General features: G+C 47.2%; 1 protein-coding gene across 1 annotated transcript in view; it reads right to left on the bottom strand.

The window, feature by feature from the left end:
• Nucleotides 1-4055: 4055 nt before the first annotated feature.
• Nucleotides 4056-21837, bottom strand: part of LOC137352882 (uncharacterized) — a 50110-nt gene continuing 32328 nt past the window's right edge. The window contains exons 8-10 of the mRNA XM_068018733.1: nt 14136-14395; nt 5150-5286; nt 4056-4284 (exon numbers count right to left, since the gene is read on the bottom strand). Of these exons, the coding sequence (XP_067874834.1) occupies nt 4135-4284; nt 5150-5286; nt 14136-14395 (547 nt within the window). The 3' untranslated portion in view covers nt 4056-4134. The remainder of the gene's footprint in view (nt 4285-5149; nt 5287-14135; nt 14396-21837) is intronic.

Here is a 21837-nt window from a genome sequence, read left to right as displayed (position 1 = left end):
AAGTGGGCAGCACAGGAATTTGGCAGTGTTAAAAGGCATTCATTTAAATGCAAGGAGTATAGTAAATAAAGCCGATGAGCTGAGGGCACAGATAGACACATGGCAACACGATATCATTGCTATAACGGAAACTTGGCTTAAAGAGGGGCAAAAATGGCAGCTCAACATCCCTGGTTATAGAGTTTTCAGGTGGGATAGAGAGGGGGGATGAAAAAGGAGGGGGTGTAGCATTATTGGTTAAGGAATCAATAACAGCTTTGAGGAGGGATGATATGCTAAATGAATCATCAAACTATATGGGTTGAGCTCAGAAATAAAAAAGGGACAGCCACACAACTAGGAGTGTACTGTAGACCCCCAAATAGTGAGAGGGAGATAGAAGAACAAATATGGAGGCAAATTTCTGAGTGCAAAAAATTATAGGGCAATAATAGTTGGGGATTTCAACGACCCCAATATCAACTGGGATACAAACAGTGTGAAGGGCACAGAGGGCACAAAATTCTTGAACTGTATTCAAGAGAACTTTTTTAGCCAGCACGTAACAAGCCCAACGAGAGGGGGCGCAATTCTAGATTTAGTCTTCGGTAATGAAGCTGGGCAAGTGGAGGAAGTAGCAGTGGGTGACAGTTAGTTTTAGCATAATCATGGAAAAGGACAAAGATAAAACGGGAGTAAGACTTCTAAATTGGGGGAAGGCAAATTTTACGAAACTGAGAGGTGACCTGGTGAAAGTGGACTGGATACAGCTACTGGAAGGAAAATCAGTAGCAAACCAGTGGGAGGCATTCAAAAGCGAGATTCTACAGGCACAGTGTAGGCATGTCCCCACAAAGATAAAGGGTGGTACTGCCAAATCTAGAGCTCCCTGGTTATCTAGAGGCATATAGGTTAAGTTAAAGCAGGAAAAGAAAGGTTATGACGATCACAAAAATCTTAATACTTTAGAAAGCCTAGAGGAGTACAGAAAGTGCAGGGGTGAAGTAACAAAGGAAATTAGAAAAGCAAAGAGAGGACATGAAAAAATTATTGGCAGGTAAAATCAAAGAAAACCCAAAGATGTTTTATCAGTACATTAAGAGCAAGAGGATAACTAAGGAAAGGGTAGGGCCTATCAGAGATGTACAAGGGAACTTATGCATGGACGCAGAGGTGGGTAGGGTTCTTAATGAGTTTTTTGTCCCTGTCTTCACAAAGGAGAGGGATGATGTAAACATTGTAGTTAAAGAGGAGGAGTGTGAAATATTACATACGATTAGCATAATGAGAGAGTACCTTCGAGAGAGTCTGACATCCTTGAAAGTGGATAAATCACCAGGGCCAGATGGATTGTATCCCAGGTTGTTAAAGGAAGCCAGGGAGGAAAAAGCGGATGCGCTGAGGATCATCTTCAAATCCTCACTAAATACAGGAGAGGTACCAGAGGATTGGAGGTCTGCGAACGTTGTACCGTTGTTTAAAAAGGGTGCGAGGGATTGACCAAATAATCATAGGCCGGTCAGTCTGACCTCAGTGGTGGGTAAATTATTAGAATCTATTCTGAGGGACAGGATTAACTGCCACTTAGAAAGGCACGGATTGATCAGGGATAGTCAGCATGGATTTGTTAAGGGAAGGTCATGTCTTAATTGAATTCTTTGAGGAAGTAACAAAAAGGATTGATAAGAGTAGTGCAGTGGATGTGGTCTAGATGGATTTTAGTAAGGAATTTGACAAGGTCCCACATGGCAGATTGGGCAGTAAAATGAAAACCCATGGGATACAGGGGAATGTGGCAGGTTGGATCCAGAATTGGCTCAGGGACAGGAAACAAAGGGTAGTAGTCAACAGATGTTTTTGTGAATGGAAAGCAATTTCCAGTGGTGTTCCACAGGGCTCAGTGTTGGGTCCCTTGCTGTTTGTGGTATATATTAATGATTTGGACTTAAATGTGGGAGGCATGATTGGGAAATTTGCTGATGACACAAAAATTGTCCGTGTAGTTGATAGTGAAGAGGCTGGCCTGTAGATTCCAGAGGTATATCAATGGTTTGGTTGAGTGGGCGGAAAAGTGGCAAATGGGATTCAATCCAGAGAAGTGTGAGGTGATACATTTGGGGAGGGCAAATAAAGCGAGGGAATATACAATAAACGGGAGGATATTGAGAGGGGTAGAAGAAGTGAGAGACCTTGGAGTACATGTCCACAGGTCCCTGAAGGTGGCAGGATGGGTAGATAGAATGGTGAAGAAGGCATATAGAATGCTTTCCGTTATTGGCCGAGGTATAGAATACAAAAGCAGGGATGTAATGCTGGAACTGTATAAAACACTGGTTAGGCCACAGCTGGAGTATTGCGTACAGTTCTGGTCACCACATTACAGGAAGGACATAATTGCTCTAGAGAGAGTACAGAGGAGATTTACAAGAATGTTGCCAGGGCATGAAAGTTGCAGCTAGGAGGAAAGATTGGATAGGCTGGGGTTGTTTTCATTAGAACAGAGGAGGCTGAGGGGTGACTTAATTGAGGTGTACAAAATTATGAGGGGCCTAGATAGAGTGGGCAGGAAGGACCTGTTTCCCCTAGCGGAGATGTCAATTACCAGAGGTCACAGATTTAATGTGATTGGTAGAAGGATTAGAGGGGACATGAGGAACGACTTTTTCACCCAGAGGGTGGTGGGTGTCTGGAATTCACTGCCCGGATCGGTGGTGGAGGCAGAAACCCTCAATTCTTTAAAAAAGGTACCTGGACATGCACCTGAAGTGTTGTAACTGGCAAGGCTATGGAGCAGGTGCTGGAAGGTGGGATTAGATTGGGTGGCTAGTTTTTTCGGCCGGCACGGCCACGATGGGGTGAATGGCCTCCTTCTGTGCTGTAGCTTTTCTCTGGTTCATTGGTTTTAAAGAGATCGGTTTTTAAGGACCATCTTAAAGGAGGAGAGAGAGAGGCGGAGAGGTTTAGGGAGGGAATTCCAGAGCTTAGGGCCCCAGGCAGCTGAAGGCACGGCCGCCGAGGGTGGAGTGATGGGAATCGGGGGATGGGCGAGAGGCCGGAATGGGAGGAGCGCAGAGATCTTGGAGGGTTGTAGGGGTGGAGGAGGTTCTGGGCGGCACAGTGGCGCAGCAGTTAGCACTGTAGCCTCACAGCTCCAGCAAGCCAGGTTCGGTTCTGGGTACCGCCTGTGCGGAGTTTGCAAGTTCGCCTTGTGACCTGTGTGGGTTTCCTCCGGATGCTCTGGTCTCCCCCACAGCCAAAGACTTGTGGGTTGATAGGTAAATTGGCCATTGTAAATTGCCCCTAGTGTAGGTAGGTAGTAGGAGAATTGTGGGGATGTGAGAGGGAAATGGGATTAATGTAGGATTAGTATAAATGGGTGGTTGATGGTTGGCACAGACTTGGTGGGCCGAAGGGCCTGTTTCAGTGCTGTATCTCTCAATGACAGAGATAGGGAGGGTTGTAGGGGATGGTGGAGGTTACAGAGATAGGGAGGGTTGTAGGGGCTGGAGGAGGTTACAGAGATAGGGAGGGTTGTAGGGGCTGGAGGAGGTTACAGAGATAGGGAGGAGGCCATGGAGGGATTTAACAACTAGGAAGAGAATTTTAAACTGGAGGCATTACCGGACCGGGAGCCAGTGTAGATCAGCGAGCGACAGGGGCTGATGGGTGAATGGGATTCAGTGAGAGTTCAGATCCAGGGGTAGATGTTTTGGATAAGCTGAAGTTTACGGAGAGAGAAAACTTTGGAACTCTCTACCCCAGAGAGCTGTGGATGCTCAGTCGTTGAGTATATTCAAGACCGAGATTGAGAGATTTTTGGGCGCTGAGGGAGATCGAGGGATAGGACGGGAGAGTGGAGTTGAGGTAGAGGATCAGCCATGATCACATTGAATGGCGGAGCAGGTTTCGAGGGGCCGAATGGACTACGGCTGCTCTTATTTCACATGCTGTTATGACTCGAGGCAGGCGAGAAGAGAATTGGAGTAGTCGGTCTGGAGGGAGGAGGGGTTTGGACGAGGTTTTAGCAGATAGATCTCCTAGTAGAGATGTGACAAAAAGTTCAGAACACACGTTGATAGGATTATCTGTCTTTATTGGGAATCTGCTAAGTGCTACTTTCTCTCATTGAGTTTGTTTTCAGAAGACAGTTGTCTGTCAGTTTTCAGCAATGATCCGTTGAATCCATTGATTGTAGTTACAGACTTTCACGAAGACGCTTGGGTGTCCCTTCATGGCGCAATCATATCCCCAGGAGGTAATGCCTTGCAGCTCTCCATTACAAACCACCGGACCGCCCGAGTCTCCCTGCATAGAGAAAGGACCTTCACCGTAACTTGGAGTGAAAAAGACAAACTGCCCATCCTCCAGCCCTACGTAGCCCGCCTGCTCTCCAAGGGTGACCACAGGTCAGCTGTTGCTCCTGTCTCCAACGATTTTAGGATAATGTCCAAAAATGGCAACACCATTTGTTCCAGCACCCAACTGACCATCCCTTCCGGACACAGTGAGTATGTTTCAGGACATTGCCCTGAATCAGGAAGTCCCTCCCCTGTTGTTGGAGATCTATACATCCTCTTCACGCAAGACATGGCCCATCTCTCCCTCTCTCTCTCTCTTTGAGATCCCGTCTGTCTCTGGATACCGAGACTCCAAGGGTTAAATTACGAGGAGAGATTCCACAAACTCGGGTTGTATTCCCGGGAATTTAGAAGGTTAAGGGGTGATTTGATCGAAGATTTTGGGATATGAAGGGGGAACTGATAGGGTTGATAGAGAGAAACTATTCCCGTTGATTGGGCAGTCTCGGACTCGGGGGCCGAGTCTAAACATTAGAGCCAGACCTTTTCAGGAGTGAAATTCGGAAACACTTCCACACACAAAGGGTGGGAGAAGTTTGGAAATTCTCTTCCACAAACGGGAATCGATGTCTGGATCAATTGTTAATTTTAAATCTGAGATTGATCGATTTTTGTTCACCAAAGGTATTAAGGGATATGAGGCAAAGGCGGGAATATGGACTTAGATCACAGATCAGCCCCGATCTCATTGAATGACAGAACAGGCTGGAGGGGATGAATGGCCTCCTCCTGTTCCGATGTTCCCTCAGATTAAGACACTTTCTATTGCTTAAGGTTTGACGATCTCTGCTCATCCTGTTGAGTTACTGTACCTGGCACGTGCTCTGGCCTCCCTCCCAGAATCCCGAGCAGAACATGTTGTCAGTGAAGTAAGGTGGATAAGCCTTGCGACATTCAACGTCTGGTAGGATGGGCTGGTCCAGGCACTGCAGGACATTGGGATACTTAACTGAAGGGAAAAGAAATGAGTCAGCACAGTCCTGATCCAAAAGTGAACCTGCCCCTCTCCACGGCCGGAATTTTACCGGCATTAAACGTGTCTCTTCGGAGGCGCCCGGATGGTAAAATGAAGCACAGTGTCCCCAGCGTCATTACGCGCAGACGTCATTTTACCAACGTCGTGGGTGTGTCAGCCAGCAGGCAGCTATATAAGGGCGGCAGGTATTGATTCAGGAGGGAGTTGGAAGTACAATTTTCAGATTTACTCTGAAATAATTCTAATGCTATTTGTATATCCTGACAAGGCGTGTGACTTGGGGCAAGTAGTGCGAAAGGATTCATCTGAGTGTTCTGCACTGCTGATGGGGACCCATCAACTTTGATTTATGTGGTGAAAGGAAGGGGATCTGGTGAGCCAGTCCTAACAGCTGGTAGCTAATACCTGTGGTCAGAGTATCGTGATGTGGGAGGGAGAGCAGGTGGCAGAGTCACCCGGGAGCGAACACATGTCAGGTTACGTGCCAACCCACCAGGAGGGGCATACCCGGCCGCGTCTGAGCTACCTGCATCTGTCAGATCGCCAGTGCAGAAGACGACTGCGGCTGTCACGGGAGACTGTCACATCTCTTTGTGAGGTGTTGGCAGAGGATGTTTCCTCAAACTGTATCGGAGGCCATCCAATGGCGGTCACTCTGAAGGTTACAATATCTCTTAACCTCTATGCGTCTGGCTCATTCCAAGCCTCAGCGGCAGACTTGTGCGGAGTCTCACAAGCAGCGGCGCACCACTGCATCAAGGTTGTGACTGATGCGTTGTTCCAACGTGGTAACCAATCCATCACGTTCAAGGAGGACAACATTTGTGAGGCTGAGAGAGCCAGAGGTTTCAGCACTATATCTGGGTTTCCAATGGAACAGGGCGTGATTGACTGTACTCATGTGGCCTTCAGAGCCCCAACAGGTCAGTTGGGGGCATTGATTAACCGCAAGAGATACCATTCAATGAATGTTCAGCTCCTCTGTGATCATCGTCAATGAATCATGCAGGTGTGTGCACGTTACCCTGGGATTTGTCATGATGCCTTCATTCTCCGAAACTCCCACGTACCTGCACTTTTCAGGCCTCCAGACAGAATGGAGGGATGGATACTTGGTGACAGGGGGTTATCCTCTGAAGACATGGCTCATGACACCAGTTAGAAATCCAAGGGGTCATGCGGAGGAACGATACAATGAGAGCCATGCGGCCACCACAGTGACCATCGAACAAACTATAGGCCTGCTTAAGATGAGGTTCAGGTGTCTTGACCGCTCAGGTGCAGCACTGCAGTACGCACCTTCAAGGGCTGCAAGAATAATTGTCGTCTGCTGTGCCTCGCATGACCTGGCGACTGAAAATGGAGAGGCACTGGAGAAGGATCAATGTCAGCGCGATGTGTCATCAGATCAGGATGATGTTTCTGATGATGAAGCTGGAACACCACTGACTTGATGGTCATGGAGAGGAAGCTGAATTTAATTTGGATCTAAGTGCTCGATAGACAAGGGTGTCTTTAAGAGGCAGACGTTTCCATTGAGAGTCTGTAAATTTTCGCACAATTGGGATTACCGTATGACAAGACTAATTGTGAGGCTGTGAAAGGGCAAATTCACTCACCTTCACGGGGAGAGAGAATGCAACGATGCAATCCTTCACATCATGAGGAACGCCACCCAGGTGTGAGACCTCACATGTTGAACTACTTTTTTTGAGCAACGATGTTGGAATTGACTTCAGGAAAGCCATGGCAAAATCTCAGAGAACCCGATTTTATTACAATATTTTATAACACATTCAAATAAAAAACCTCTCAATTCACCCTGTGAACCAGCAGTGATGTTAAAGTGATTTCCTAAATCTTTTCCCAGTGCTCTTTCGGGTGCATGATCCCTCGCCCACCAGACACACCAGAGGCAGGTGGCTGAAATGTTTGCTGCCTGGGTTGGGATGCCTTTGGCGGACGTCCTCTGCTTGCTCGCGGCCGTGAGGGCCCCGGCATCTCAGGGTTCTCCTGAGAAATCTCATGAGCACCCTGTAACACCCTGGGATTTCACTGATCACATGTCCCTGGCAGAGGGAGCAAGGAGCTGGAGGATGCATCAGAGGCCCCCTGAGAGGAGCTCCCATATGCGCTCTGCTGCCCCTGTGCCCTCGTGAGGCTCGGACGATCCTCAGTGGTGACATCAGAGGGATGAGCGGCCTCTTCCTGACACCAGCGCATCAGATTCTGCTCTCTGGTGCTCTGGTCCAGGGAGGCCACAATTGATCTGATGTCAGGACGTGCATCCAGAACTGGCCCTTCCAATTGGCAGCCGCCAATCTGTCAATGGGGGAAGCCAGATGTTCAGTTGCCTGAGAGTGAGCAGAACTCATACTCTGGATGGATGGAGCCAGAGTTTGAATAATTCCGCGCATTGTCTCAGGCAGCTCCGCCAGATTTCCAAGGACCGCCTGCTGCACCTGCAACATCTCCCGTCGAAAGGATGTTCTGAAAGGCATGTCATCAGCTTGCTGCACTGGCCTGGCCTCCCACTCTCCTCCGACTGTGTGAGGCATCGGCCGATTCTGCCTCCGGTGGCTGGCCCGGCACCTGTGCTGTGCTGACACCTGGGTGTGAAATTGAATCCACGGACACGCAAATCCCAACCGAGGTGTCTGTATCTGCGTTGGTGCTTGGTGCGTCGTGAGGATGTGACGGTGCGCCCTCTGAGGCGCCCTCCTCGACCTCAGAGGTGGATGGTGGTACAACCGAGACACTTCCTGTTCCATGCAGTTGGACACCTGCTGGGAAAATCGTATTGATCAGTTTGATCAGAAAGCCAGGGTGAAGAACATGTATTTGAGTCCATTATGGTCACATCAGTGTGATGGGACTTTTGAGGGCTTGATTATGTTCATTAATAACTCCTAACAACATTGGCCCACCAACACTCCCCCACCCTGCCCCCTCCCCCCCCCCTACCCCGAAATACACTAATACACCACTTTCTGGATCACTCACGATCATGGCCCTGACCACCGGCCTCGCTATCTGCTGCGGCTCGCCCTACTTCCTCCCCTGCTATCATCAATGCGTCCTCCTCCATTCGACTGAGGAATGCAGGACAGGCCACGCCACCACCTGTCCGGGACCTCTCTCGGGCGCTGTGTGCCCTCTTTTCCGAATGAAAGAAAAAAAATTAGGTCAAACATTTGCGTGCGCATTTCAGGCAATCGCCCAAATGGGTTGACGTGGCTTTTAACTGCTGTGCGATCGCTGAGCGTGCCCTCATCAATCCCTCCTCAACGTTCATCTCACATATGCCCATCTTGCATCCCAATGGAAGGAGACAGCCGGACAATGATCACACAGGGGTTCCATATTGCATCATGAATACAAATACACCCTCCCTTGACAAGATAACCATTAGATGATTGAGGAATGCCCCTTACCCGGGCAGAGCGAAGCAGGTCATTGAGGCGATCGCGGCACTGTACCCCTGACCTCCTCCGCGACCTCCAGTCAGGCCCTCTTTGTCACTGTCAACCTTCGCCTTCTACCATCTGGGTTGAAGAGGATCTCACGCCTTTCCTCAACCGCCTGAAGGAGGACCTGTAGTGAATCATCTGAAAAACGGGGGGGTGCTGAGCGAGTGATTCTCCCCTCCATGGCTTCCTCCACCTGTGTTTAAATCTCTAACTCCTTCTGCCCTAACAGAACTGTAGCCTCTCAGTGAACCAAAACCACGACTGCTGATTTTTTAACGATGGTCTACGTCAGACATTCCCGGATGTGGCTCCGCCCCCCCCCAATGATGTAGATCTTCCCGCCCGCACTAGCCGATTCAGCCGCCAATTGGGTGCCCCGCGCGTGGTGCCGGTGGACAGGAGACGGAGCGCGGGAATGGAGCCCGCATCCGTTTGAGTTCCACCCGTGCCGGAGGCAGTGATTACGGTAAAATTCCGGCCCATCTGTCTCTCCCGCTCGTATAAATGAATTAATCAGCGGTCTTATTTAATCAGTGTTGTGTTGCCGACAGGCCTCTGGTTAAACCATACACTGAGTATTGGATCCAGTTCTGCCCACCGAGATACAATCGTGATGTTCAACTACTATAGGCAGCGCAGTGAAGAGCCTCGAGGCACATCTCTGGAGTCGGAGGGGCTGAGTTCAATAGGAATGACTGGGGACAGCACTTGAGGTAGAAGGGATCAAATGTACAAGTGTTTGCCAATCAACAATTGAACTCTGACTGACCTCAGCAATTTACAGCAATTGAACTCTGACTGACTTCAGCAATTTGGAGCACTTGAGCTCTGACTGACCTCAGCAATTTAGAGCAATGAGAGGTTGCAGTGTTAAAGGGACAGGCCAACTTAATTACTGGCGGAGGAGCACGGTAATTCATTGTGTCCGTGAGTAGTCTACTAATATCACCAATACATCAACAACTTGCATTTATATAGCATCTGTAACATTGCAAAACATCCCAAGATGTTTCACGGGAGAGCAATTATCAAATGAAATTTGACACCATACCTCATAAGGCGATATTGGGACAGGCGACCAAAAGCTCGGTCAAAGAGGTTGATTTTTAAGGAGCGTCTTAAAGAAGGAGAGAGAGAGGCGGAGAGGTTTAGGGAGGGAATTCCAGAGCTTAGGGCCCCAGGCAGCTAAAGGCACGGCCGCCAATGGTGGAGCGATGGGAATCGGGGGATGGGCAAGAGGCTGGAATTGGAGGAGCGCAGAGATCTCGGAGGGTTGTAGGGGCTGGAGGAGGTTACAGAGATAGGGAGGGTCGTAGGGGCTGGAGGAGGTTACAGATATAGGGAAGGTTGTAGGGGCTGGAGGAGGTTATAGAGATAGTGAGGGTCGTAGGGGCTGGAGGAGGTTACAGATATAGGGAGGGTCGTAGGGGCTGGAGGAGGTTATAGAGATAGGGAAGGTTGTAGGGGCTGGAGGAGGTTACAGATATAGGGAGGGTCGTAGGGGCTGGAGGAGGTTACAGATATAGGGAAGGTTGTAGGGGCTGGAGGAGGTTATAGAGATAGTGAGGGTCGTAGGGGCTGGAGGAGGTTACAGATATAGGGAGGGTCGTAGGGGCTGGAGGAGGTTAGAGATAGGGAAGGTTGTAGGGGCTGGAGGAGGTTACAGATATAGGGAGGGTCGTAGGGGCTGGAGGAGGTTACAGATATAGGGAAGGTTGTAGGGGCTGGAGGAGGTTATAGAGATAGTGAGGGTCGTAGGGGCTGGAGGAGGTTACAGAGATAGGGAGGGTTGTAGGGGCTGGAGGAGGTTTTTTTTTTATTCATTCATGGGATGTGGGCATTGCTGGTTAGGCCAGCATTTATTGCCCATCCCTAATTGCCCTTGAGAAGGTGGTGGTGAGCTGCCTTCTTGAACCGCTGCAGTCCATGTGGGGTAGGTACACCCACAGTGCTGTTAGGAAGGGAGTTCCAGGATTTTGACCCAGCGACAGTGAAGGAACGGCGATATAGTTCCAAGTCAGGATGGTGTGTGACTTGGAGGGGAACTTGCAGGTGGTGGTGGTCCCAGGTATCTGCTGCCCTTGTCCTTCTAGTCAGTAGAGGTCGCAGGTTTGGAAGGTGGTGTCTAAGGAGCCTTGGTGAGTTGCTGCAGTGCATCTTGTAGATGGTACACACTGCTGCCACTGTGCGTCGGTGGAGGAGGGAGTGAATGTTTCTGGATGGGGTGCCAATCAAGCGGGCTGCTTTGTCCTGGATGGTGTCGAGCTTCTTGAGTGTTGTTGGAGCTGCACCCATCCAGGCAAGTGGAGAGTATTCCATCACACTCCTGACTTGTGCCTTGTAGATGGTGGACAGGCTTTGGGGAGTCAGGAGGTGAGTTACTCGTTGCAGGATTCCAAACCTCTGACCTGCTCTTGTAGCCACAGTATTTATATGGCTACTCCAGTTCAGTTTCTGGTCAATGGTAACCCCCAGGATGTTGATAGTGGGGGATTCAGCGATGGTAATGCCATTGAATGTCAAGGGGAGATGGTTAGATTTTCTCTTGTTGGAGATGGTAATTGCCTGGCACTTGTGTGGCGCGAATGTTACTTGCCACTTATCAGCCCAAGCCTGGATATTGTCCAGGTCTTGCTGCATTTCTACACGGACTGCTTCAGTATCTGAGGAGTCACGAATGGTGCTGAACATTGTGCAATCATCAGCGAACATCCCCACTTCTGACCTTATGATTGAAGGAAGGTCATTGATGAAGCAGCTGAAGATGGTTGGGCCTCGGACACTACCCTGAGGAACTCCTGCAGTGATGTCCTGGAGCTCAGATGATTGACCTCCAACAACCACAACCATCTTCCTTTGCGCGAGGTGTGACTCCAGCCAGTGGAGAGTTTTCCCCCTGATTCCCATTGACTCCAGTTTTGCTAGGGCTCCTTGATGCCAAACTCGGTCAAATGCTGCCTTGATGTCAAGGGCAGTCACTCTCACCTCACCTCTTGAGTTCAGCTCTTTTGTCCATGTTTGAACCAAGGCTGGAATGAGGTCAGGAGCTGAGTGGCCCTGGCGGAACCCAAACTGAGCGTCACTGAGCAGGTTATTGCTAAGCAAGTGCCACTTGATGGCACTGTTGATGACACCTTGAATCACTTTACTGATGATTGAGAGTAGACTGATGGGGTGGTAATTGGCCGGGTTGGACTTGTCCTGCTTTTTGTGTCCAGGACATACCTGGGCAATTTTCCACATTGCGGGGTAGATGCCAGTGTTGTAGCTGTACTGGAACAGCTTGGCTAGGGGCGCGGCAAGTTCTGGAGCACAGGTCTTCAGTACTATTGCCGGAATATTGTCAGGGCCCAGAGCCTTTGCAGTATCCAGTGCCTTCAGTCATTTCTTGATATCACGCGGAGTGAATCGAATTGGCTGAAGTCTGGCATCTGTGATGCTGGGGACTTCAGGAGGAGGCCGAGATGGATCATCAACTCGGCACTTTTGGCTGAAGATTGTTGCAAAGATTACAGAGATAGGGAGGGTTGTAGGGGCTGGAGAAGGTTACAGAGATAGGTCGGGTTATAGGGGCTGGAGGAGGTTACAGAGATAGGGAGGGTTGTAGGGGCTGGAGGAGGTTACAGAGATAGGGAGGGTTGTAGGGGCTGGAGAAGGTTACAGAGATAGGGAGGGTTGTAGGGGCTGGAGGAGGTTACAGAGATCGGGAGGGTTGTAGGGGCTGGAGAAGGTTACAGAGATAGGTCGGGTTACAGGGGCTGGAGGAGGTTACAGAGATAGGGAGGGCTGTAGGAGCTGGAGGAGGTTACAGAGATAGGGAGGGTTGTAGGGGCTGGAGGATGTTACAGAGATAGGGAGGGTTGTAGCAGATGGAGGAGGTTACAGAGATAGGGAGGGTTGTCGGGGATGGAGGAGGTTACAGAGATAGGGAGGGTTGTAGGAGCTGGAGGATGTTACAGAGATAGGGAGGGTTGTAGGGGCTGGAGGAGGTTACAGAGATAGGGAGGGTTGTAGAGGTTGGAGGAGGTTACAGAGATAGGGAGGGTTGTAGGGGCTGTAGAAGGTTACAGAGATAGGGAGGGTTGTAGGGGCTGGAGGAGGTTACAGAGATAGGGAGGGTTGTAGGAGCTGGAGGAGGTTACAGAGATAGGGAGGGTTGTAGGGGCTGGAGGAGGTTACAGAGATAGGGAGGGTTGTAGGGGCTGGAGGAGGTTACAGAGATAGGGAGGGTTGTAGGAGCTGGAGGAGGTTACAGAGATAGGGAGGGTTGTAGGGGCTGGAGGAGGTTACAGAGATAGGGAGGGTTGTCGGGGATGGAGGAGGTTACAGAGATAGGGAGGGATGTAGGGGATGGAGGAGTTTACAGATATAGGGAGGGTTGTAGGAGCTGGAGGATGTTACGGAGATAGGGAGGGTTGTAGGGGCTGGAGGAGGTTACAGAGATAGGGGGAGGGTTGTAGGGGCTGGAGGAGGTTACAGAGATACGGAGGGTTGTAGGGGCTGGAGGAGGTTACAGAGATAGGGAGGGTTGTAGGGGCTGGAGGAGGTTACAGAGATAGGGGGAGGGTTGTAGGGGCTGGAGGAGGTTACAGAGATAGGGAGGGTTGTAGGAGCTGGAGGAGGTTACAGAGATAGGGAGGGTTGTAGGGGCTGGAGAAGGTTACAGAGATAGGGAGGGTTGTAGGGGCTGGAGGAGGTTACAGAGATAGGGAGGGTTGTAGGAGCTGGAGAATGTTACAGAGATAGGGAGGGTTGTAGGGGCTGGAGGAGGTTACAGAGATAGGGAGGGGTGTAGGGGCTGGAGAAGGTTACAGAGATAGGGAGGGTTGTAGGGGCTGAAGGAGGTTACAGAGATAGGGAGGGGAGGGGGAAGGTGGAGGCCGTGGAGGGATTGGTAAACAAGGATGAAAATGCTAAAATGGAGGCGTTACTGGACTGGGCGGCAGTGCAGGTCAACGAGCAACAGTGATTGATGGGTAAATGGCATTCAGTGGACTAGTTAATGTGGAGAGACTGGGGAAGCTGGGATTGTTCTCCTTAGAGCAGAGAAGGTTAAGGGGGAGATTTAATCGAGGCGTTCAAAATCATGAGAGGGTTTTTGATGGAGTAAATGAGGAGAAACTGTTCCCAGTGGCAGGAGGGTCGGTAACCGGAGGGACACATGTTGAGGATAATCGGTAAAGGGACCAGAGGGGGGGAGATGAGGAGAATTTATTTGACGCAGTGAGTTGTTGTGATCTGGAACGCGCTGCCTGAAAGGGCGGTGGAAGCAGATTCAATCGTGACTTTCAAAAGGGGGGAATTGGAGAAATTCCAGCGGCTAAAGATGTAACCCTCCGCGGTTCCTCTCACCTCCGTTAGTCAACAGGTTGCCCCACCCCGAGGTGACGCATTGGGTGCCGGCTGTGGCACAGCGGCTGGGCAGATCGATGGGCTTCACGTATTGGTTGAATCTCGCGGGAGAGGCCAGCTTCAGCAGCATGATGTCATTGTTGAGGTTGATGCGGTTGTACTCTGGGTGGGCAATGGCTTTCTCCACTTGAATGCGCTGCTCCGTTCCCTCAGAGTAACGCAGGTCGTGCTCCCCGAGGTGCGCGACCAGGATGCTGGGCCTGTACGTCAGACAAGCAAGTGGTAGTTAGGCTGCGGCCTAGCAAGCTGTTAACTCATCTCGTCCCTTTCAATGAAGGTTGCAGGTCAGGGTACAAAGACTCAGACTGCAGCAACACCAGTGTTATTGAAACCATGTGCGCTTCACTTGGTTTATTTTATGCCGTACTTCAACATTAAAAGCCACTTACAAGTGACGTGCTATTCACAGATAGAGTACAGTAAATGTAGGCATATATCCCCACACTCTGCAGCCTGAATTAAGGAAAAAGCAGGTTTTTACATGTTTTTTTTTTTAAATAGTTGTTTGACAGTACAGAATTTGAGTATTGCTGAAACAGAGACTTTTTGTTCATGCTTTTCGTCTTGCACTCATCAGGACAATCCGCAAGAATGCCAATGTGAGGGAAAGCCACAAATTCATACTGCATGAAAAGAGAGTGCTGATTCGTTGACAAGTAGACTCTGGTTGGCAGAGGCGTTGCCATGGAGGACGCACCAGTTTATGGTGACTGACAGTTAACTGCCAAGCTTTGTTTGAAATTTAAACCAGGCAGCTTGACTCTGATTGGTCAAGGCACTGCCCTGAGGAATGAACCAGCGAATGGCTGTCACTTATTTTGTTCAGCTGAAACAGGCGCAATGTGCGTACATGTTCTTTCTGTCTGCAAAGAGCAGGGCCCTGTGTATTAATATATGTAGCTTCCAGTATGCACAAATGTGCCACACTGCAGGCCCGACTGACAATCTTAAATTGGTCGTCAGCGTAATTCTGAGCACACTGGATTATTTGGCAAATGTTGTCCAATCGCAGAATCACATCTAATGCAGGACACTGTGTTTTGAGTTTTGCAAGCACGGGCTGGTTGGGTATGGCCTGTACCTTGCCCATTGCGAACAGCGGAAGGGACATATTGTTTGATACGATCCCCCAGTCTCTGGGACATACTACCTATATACCAAGCAACACACAGGCACAGAAATTCATATATCACATTACTCATTTGTGAGATAGGCAGGACATCTTTTTGCATTGTCTTTTTTGAATTCTCTGTTTTCAGCAATATTCAGAATTTTTTTCTTAATTTTTTCCCTTTCCTTTCCTGATTGGGTCCTTGAGTACAAAACGTCTTCTCTGGTAGTCTCTAGATTAATTCTGAGTATTCTGTCGTACTCAGTGAATGTTCACAATCTTCAACGATGCCTCTGTGCGATAATCATTGTGGATTGAATGTGTTTTATAGAGTTTTTTTTTATCGCTGTTGGCATCATAGTAGGTGACTATTGAGTGGGTTAGGTTTATAAGCACTGTATTAGGGTTATAGACACTGTATTAGGGTTATAGGCACTGTATAGGGTTATAGGCACTGTATTAGGGTTATAGGCACTGCACTAGTGTTATAGGCACTGTATTAGGGTTATAGGCACTGTATTAGGGTTATAGGTACTGCACTAGTGTTATAGGCACTGTATTAGGGTTATAGGCACTGTATTAGGGTTATAGGCACTGCACTAGTGTTATAGGCACTGTATTAGGGTTATAAGCACTGTATTAGGGTTATAGTGACTGCATTAGAGTTTTAGGCACTGTATTAGGGTTATAAGCACTGTATAGGGTTATAGGCACTGTATTAGGGTTATAAGCACTGTATTAGGGTTATAGTGACTGCATTAGAGTTTTAGGCACTGTATTAGGGTTATAAGCACTGTATAGGGTTATAGGCACTGTATTAGGGTTATAGTCACTGTATTAGGGTTATAGGCACTGTATTAGGGTTATAGTCACTGTATTAGGGTTATAAGCACTGTATTAGGGTTATAGGCACTGTATTAGGGTTATAGGCACTGTATTAGGGTTATAGTGACTGCATTAGAGTTTTAGGCACTGTATTAGGGTTATAGGCACTGTATTAGGGCTACAGGCACTGTATTAGGGTTATAGTGACTGTATTAGGGCTATAGGCACTGTATTAGGGTTATAGTGACTGCATTAGAGTTTTAGGCACTGTATTAGGGTTATAGGCACTGTATTAGGGTTATAGGCACTGTATTAGGGTTATAGTGACTGCATTAGAGTTTTAGGCACTGTATTAGGGTTATAGGCACTGTATTAGGGCTACAGGCACTGTATTAGGGTTATAGTGACTGTATTAGGGCTATAGGCACTGTATTAGGGTTATAGTGACTGCATTAGAGTTTTAGGCACTGTATTAGGGTTATAGGCACTGTATTAGGGTTATAGGCACTGTATTAGGGTTATAGTGACTGCATTAGAGTTTTAGGCACTGTATTAGGGTTATAGGCACTGTATTAGGGCTACAGGCACTGTATTAGGGTTATAGGCACTGTATTAGGGCTATAGGCACTGTATTAGGGTTATAGGCACTGTACTAGTGTTATAGGCACTGTATAGGGTTATAGGTACTGTATTCGGGTTATAGGCACTGCATTAGTGTTATAGTCACTGTATTAGTGTTATAGGCACTGTATAGGGTTATAGGCACTGTATTAGGGTTATAGGCACTGTATAGGGTTATAGGCGCTGTATTAGGGTTATAGGCACTGTATTCGGGTTATAGGCACTGTATTAGGGTTATAGGCACTGTATTCGGGTTATAGGCACTGCACTAGTGTTATAGGCACTGTATAGGGTTATAGGCACTGTATTAGGGTTATAGGCACTGTATTAGGGTTATAGGCACTGCACTAGTGTTATAGGCACTGTATTAGGGTTATAGGCACTGCACTAGTGTTTTAGGCACTGTATTAGGGTTATAAGCACTGTATAGGGTTATAGGCACTGTATTAGGGTTATAAGCACTGTATTAGGGTTATAGTGACTGCATTAGAGTTTTAGGCACTGTATTAGGGTTATAAGCACTGTATAGGGTTATAGGCACTGTATTAGGGTTATAGTCACTGTATTAGGGTTATAGGCACTGTATTAGGGTTATAGTCACTGTATTAGGGTTATAAGCACTGTATTAGGGTTATAGGCACTGTATTAGGGCTACAGGCACTGTATTAGGGTTATAGGCACTGTATTAGGGTTATAGGCACTGTATTAGGGTTATATTGACTGCATTAGAGTTTTAGGCACTGTATTAGGGTTATAGGCACTGTATTAGGGCTACAGGCACTGTATTAGGGTTATAGTGACTGTATTAGGGCTATAGGCACTGTATTAGGGTTATAGTGACTGCATTAGAGTTTTAGGCACTGTATTAGGGTTATAGGCACTGTATTAGGGTTATAGGCACTGTATTAGGGTTATAGTGACTGCATTAGAGTTTTAGGCACTGTATTAGGGTTATAGGCACTGTATTAGGGCTACAGACACTGTATTAGGGTTATAGGCACTGTATTAGGGCTATAGGCACTGTATTAGGGTTATAGGCACTGTACTAGTGTTATAGGCACTGTATAGGGTTATAGGTACTGTATTCGGGTTATAGGCACTGCATTAGTGTTATAGTCACTGTATTAGTGTTATAGGCACTGTATAGGGTTATAGGCACTGTATTAGGGTTATAGGCACTGTATAGGGTTATAGGCACTGTATTAGGGTTATAGGCACTGTATTCGGGTTATAGGCACTGTATTAGGGTTATAGGCACTGCACTAGTGTTATAGGCACTGTATAGGGTTATCGGCACTGTATTAGGGTTATAGGCACTGTATTAGGGTTATAGGCACTGCACTAGTGTTATAGGCACTGTATTAGGGTTATAAGCACTGTATTAGGGTTATAGGCACTGCACTAGTGTTATAGGCACTGTATTAGGGTTATAAGCACTGTATTAGGGTTATAGTGACTGCATTAGAGTTTTAGGCACTGTATTAGGGTTATAAGCACTGTATAGGGTTATAGGCACTGTATTCGGGTTATAGGCACTGCACTAGTGTTATAGGCACTGTATAGGGTTATAGGCACTGTATTAGGGTTATAGGCACTGTATTAGGGTTATAGGCACTGCACTAGTGTTATAGGCACTGTATTAGGGTTATAGGCACTGTATTAGGGTTATAAGCACTGTATTAGGGTTATAGGCACTGCACTAGTGTTATAGGCACTGTATTAGGGTTATAAGCACTGTATTAGGGTTATAGTGACTGCATTAGAGTTTTAGGCACTGTATTAGGGTTATAGGCACTGTATAGGGTTATAGGCACTGTATTAGGGTTATAGTCACTGTATTAGGGTTCTCGTCACTGTATTAGGGTTATAGTCACTGTATTAGGGTTATAGGCACTGTATTAGGGTTATAGTCACTGTATTAGGGTTATAAGCACTGTATTAGGGCTACAGGCACTGTATCCGGGTTATAGGCACTGTATTAGGGTTATAGGCACTGTATTAGGGTTATAGGCACTGTATTAGGGTTATAGTGACTGCATTAGAGTTTTAGGCACTGTATTAGGGTTATAGGCACTGTATTAGGGCTACAGGCACTGTATTAGGGTTATAGTGACTGTATTAGGGCTATAGGCACTGTATTAGGGTTATAGTGACTGCATTAGAGTTTTAGGCACTGTATTAGGGTTATAGGCACTGTATTAGGGTTATAGGCACTGTATTAGGGTTATAGTGACTGCATTAGAGTTTTAGGCACTGTATTAGGGTTATAGGCACTGTATTAGGGCTACAGGCACTGTATTAGGGTTATAGGCACTGTATTAGGGCTATAGGCACTGTATTAGGGTTATAGGCACTGTACTAGTGTTATAGGCACTGTATAGGGTTATGGGCACTGTATTCGGGTTATAGGCACTGCATTAGTGTTATAGTCACTGTATTAGTGTTATAGGCACTGTATAGGGTTATAGGCACTGTATTAGGGTTATAGGCACTGTATAGGGTTATAGGCACTGTATTAGGGTTATAGGCACTGTATAGGGTTATAGGCACTGTATTAGGGTTATAGGCACTGTATTCGGGTTATAGGCACTGCACTAGTGTTATAGGCACTGAATAGGGTTATAGGCACTGTATTAGGGTTATAGGCACTGTATTCGGGTTATAGGCACTGCACTAGTGTTATAGGCACTGTATAGGGTTATAGGCACTGTATTAGGGTTATAGGCACTGTATAGGGTTATAGGCACTGTATTAGGGTTATAGGCACTGTATTCGGGTTATAGGCACTGTATTAGGGTTATAGGCACTGTATTTGGGCTATAGGCACTGTATTAGGGTTATAGGCACTGTATTAGGGTTATAGGCACTGCACTAGTGTTATAGGCACTGTATTAGGGTTATAGGCACTGTATTAGGGCTATAGGCACTGTATTAGGGTTATAGGCACTGTATTAGTGTTATAGGCACTGTATAGGGTTATAGGCACTGTATTAGGGTTATAGTCACTGTATTAGGGTTATAGGCACTGTATTAGGGTTATAGTCACTGTATTAGGTCTATAGGCACTGTATTAGGATCTTAGGCACTGCACTAGTGTTATAGGCACTGTATTAGGGTTATAGGCACTGTATTAGGGCTATAGGCACTGTATTAGGGTTATAGGCACTGTATTAGGGTTATAGGCACTGCACTAGTGTTATAGGCACTGTATTAGGGTTATAGGCACTGTATTAGGGCTATAGGCACTGTATTAGGGTTATAGGCACTGTATTAGGGTTATAGGCACTGCACTAGTGTTATAGGCACTGTATTAGGGTTATAGGCACTGTATTAGTGTTATAGGCACTGTATAGGGTTATAGGCACTGTATTAGGGTTATAGTCACTGTATTAGGGTTATAGGCACTGTATTAGGGTTATAGTCACTGTATTAGGTCTATAGGCACTGTATTAGGGTCTTAGGCGCTGCACTAGTGTTATAGGCACTGTATTAGGGTTATAGGCACTGTATTAGGGCTATAGGCACTGTATTAGGGTTATAGGCACTGCACTAGTGTTATAGGCACTGTATTAGGGTTATAGGCACTGTATTAGGGTTATAGGCACTGTATTAGGGTTATAGGCACTGTATTAGGGTTATAGGCACTGCACTAGTGTTATAGGCACTGTATTAGGGTTATCGGCACTGTATTAGGGCTATAGGCACTGTATTAGGGCTATAGGCACTGTATTAGGGTTATAGGCACTGCACTAGTGTTATAGGCACTGTATTAGGGTTATAGGCACTGTATTAGGGCTATAGGCACTGTATTAGGGTTATAGGCACTGTATTAGTGTTATAGGCACTGTATAGGGTTATAGGCACTGTATTAGGGTTATAGTCACTGTATTAGGGTTATAGGCACTGTATTAGGGTTATAGTCACTGTATTAGGTCTATAGGCACTGTATTAGGGTCTTAGGCACTGCACTAGTGTTATAGTCACTGTATTAGGGTTATAAGCACTGTATTAGGGTTATAGGCACTGTATTAGGGTTATAGGCACTGTATTAGGGTTATAGGCACTGCACTAGTGTTATAGGCACTGTATTAGGGTTATAGGCACTGTATTAGGGCTATAGGCACTGTATTAGGGTTATAGGCACTGTATTAGTGTTATAGGCACTGTATAGGGTTATAGGCACTGTATTAGGGTTATAGTCACTGTATTAGGGTTATAGGCACTGTATTAGGGTTATAGGCACTGTATTAGTGTTATAGGCACTGTATAGGGTTATAGGCACTGTATTAGGGTTATAGTCACTGTATTAGGGTTATAGGCACTGTATTAGGGCTATAGGCACTGTATTAGTGTTATAGGCACTGCACTAGTGTTATAGGCACTGTATTAGGGTTATAGGCACTGTATTAGGGTTATAGGCACTGTATTAGGGTTATAGTCACTGTATTAGGGTTATAGGCACTGTATAGGGTTATAGGCACTGTATTAGGGTTATAGGCACTGCACCCGTGTTATAGGCACTGTATTAGGGTTATAGACACTGTATTAGGGTTATAGGCACTGTATAGGGTTATAGGCACTGTATTAGGGTTATAGGCACTGTATTAGGGCTATCGGCACTGTATTAGGGTTAGGGTTAGGGTTAGGGTTAGGGTTAGGATTAGGGTTAGGGTTAGGGTTAGGGTTAGGGTTAGGGTTAGGATTAGGGTTAGGACTAGGGTTAGGGTTAGGGTTTGGGTTATGGTTAGGGTTAGATCTAGGGACACGTTAGGGTGAGGGTTATGGTTAGGGTTAGGGTTAGGGTTAGGGTTAGGGTTAGGGTTAGGGTTAGGGTTAGAGTTCGGGTTAGGGTTAGAATTAGGGTCAGGGTTAGTGACACTGTGTTATGACTGGCGTTCGGTTAGGGTTAGGGTTAGGGTTAGGGTTAGGGTTAGGGTCAGGACTAGGGTTAGGGTCAGGGTTAAGGTTAGGGTTAGGGTTAGGGTCAGGGTTAGTGACGCGTTAGGGTTAGGGTTAGGGTTAGGGTTAGGGTCAGGACTAGGGTTAGGGTCAGGGTTAAGGTTAGGGTTAGGGTTAGGGTTAGGG

Source organism: Heterodontus francisci, chromosome 39 (assembly GCF_036365525.1).
Source record: "Heterodontus francisci isolate sHetFra1 chromosome 39, sHetFra1.hap1, whole genome shotgun sequence".
NCBI classification, from domain to species: Eukaryota; Metazoa; Chordata; class Chondrichthyes; order Heterodontiformes; family Heterodontidae; genus Heterodontus; species Heterodontus francisci.
This window is presented reverse-complemented; position numbering and strand designations above follow the sequence as displayed.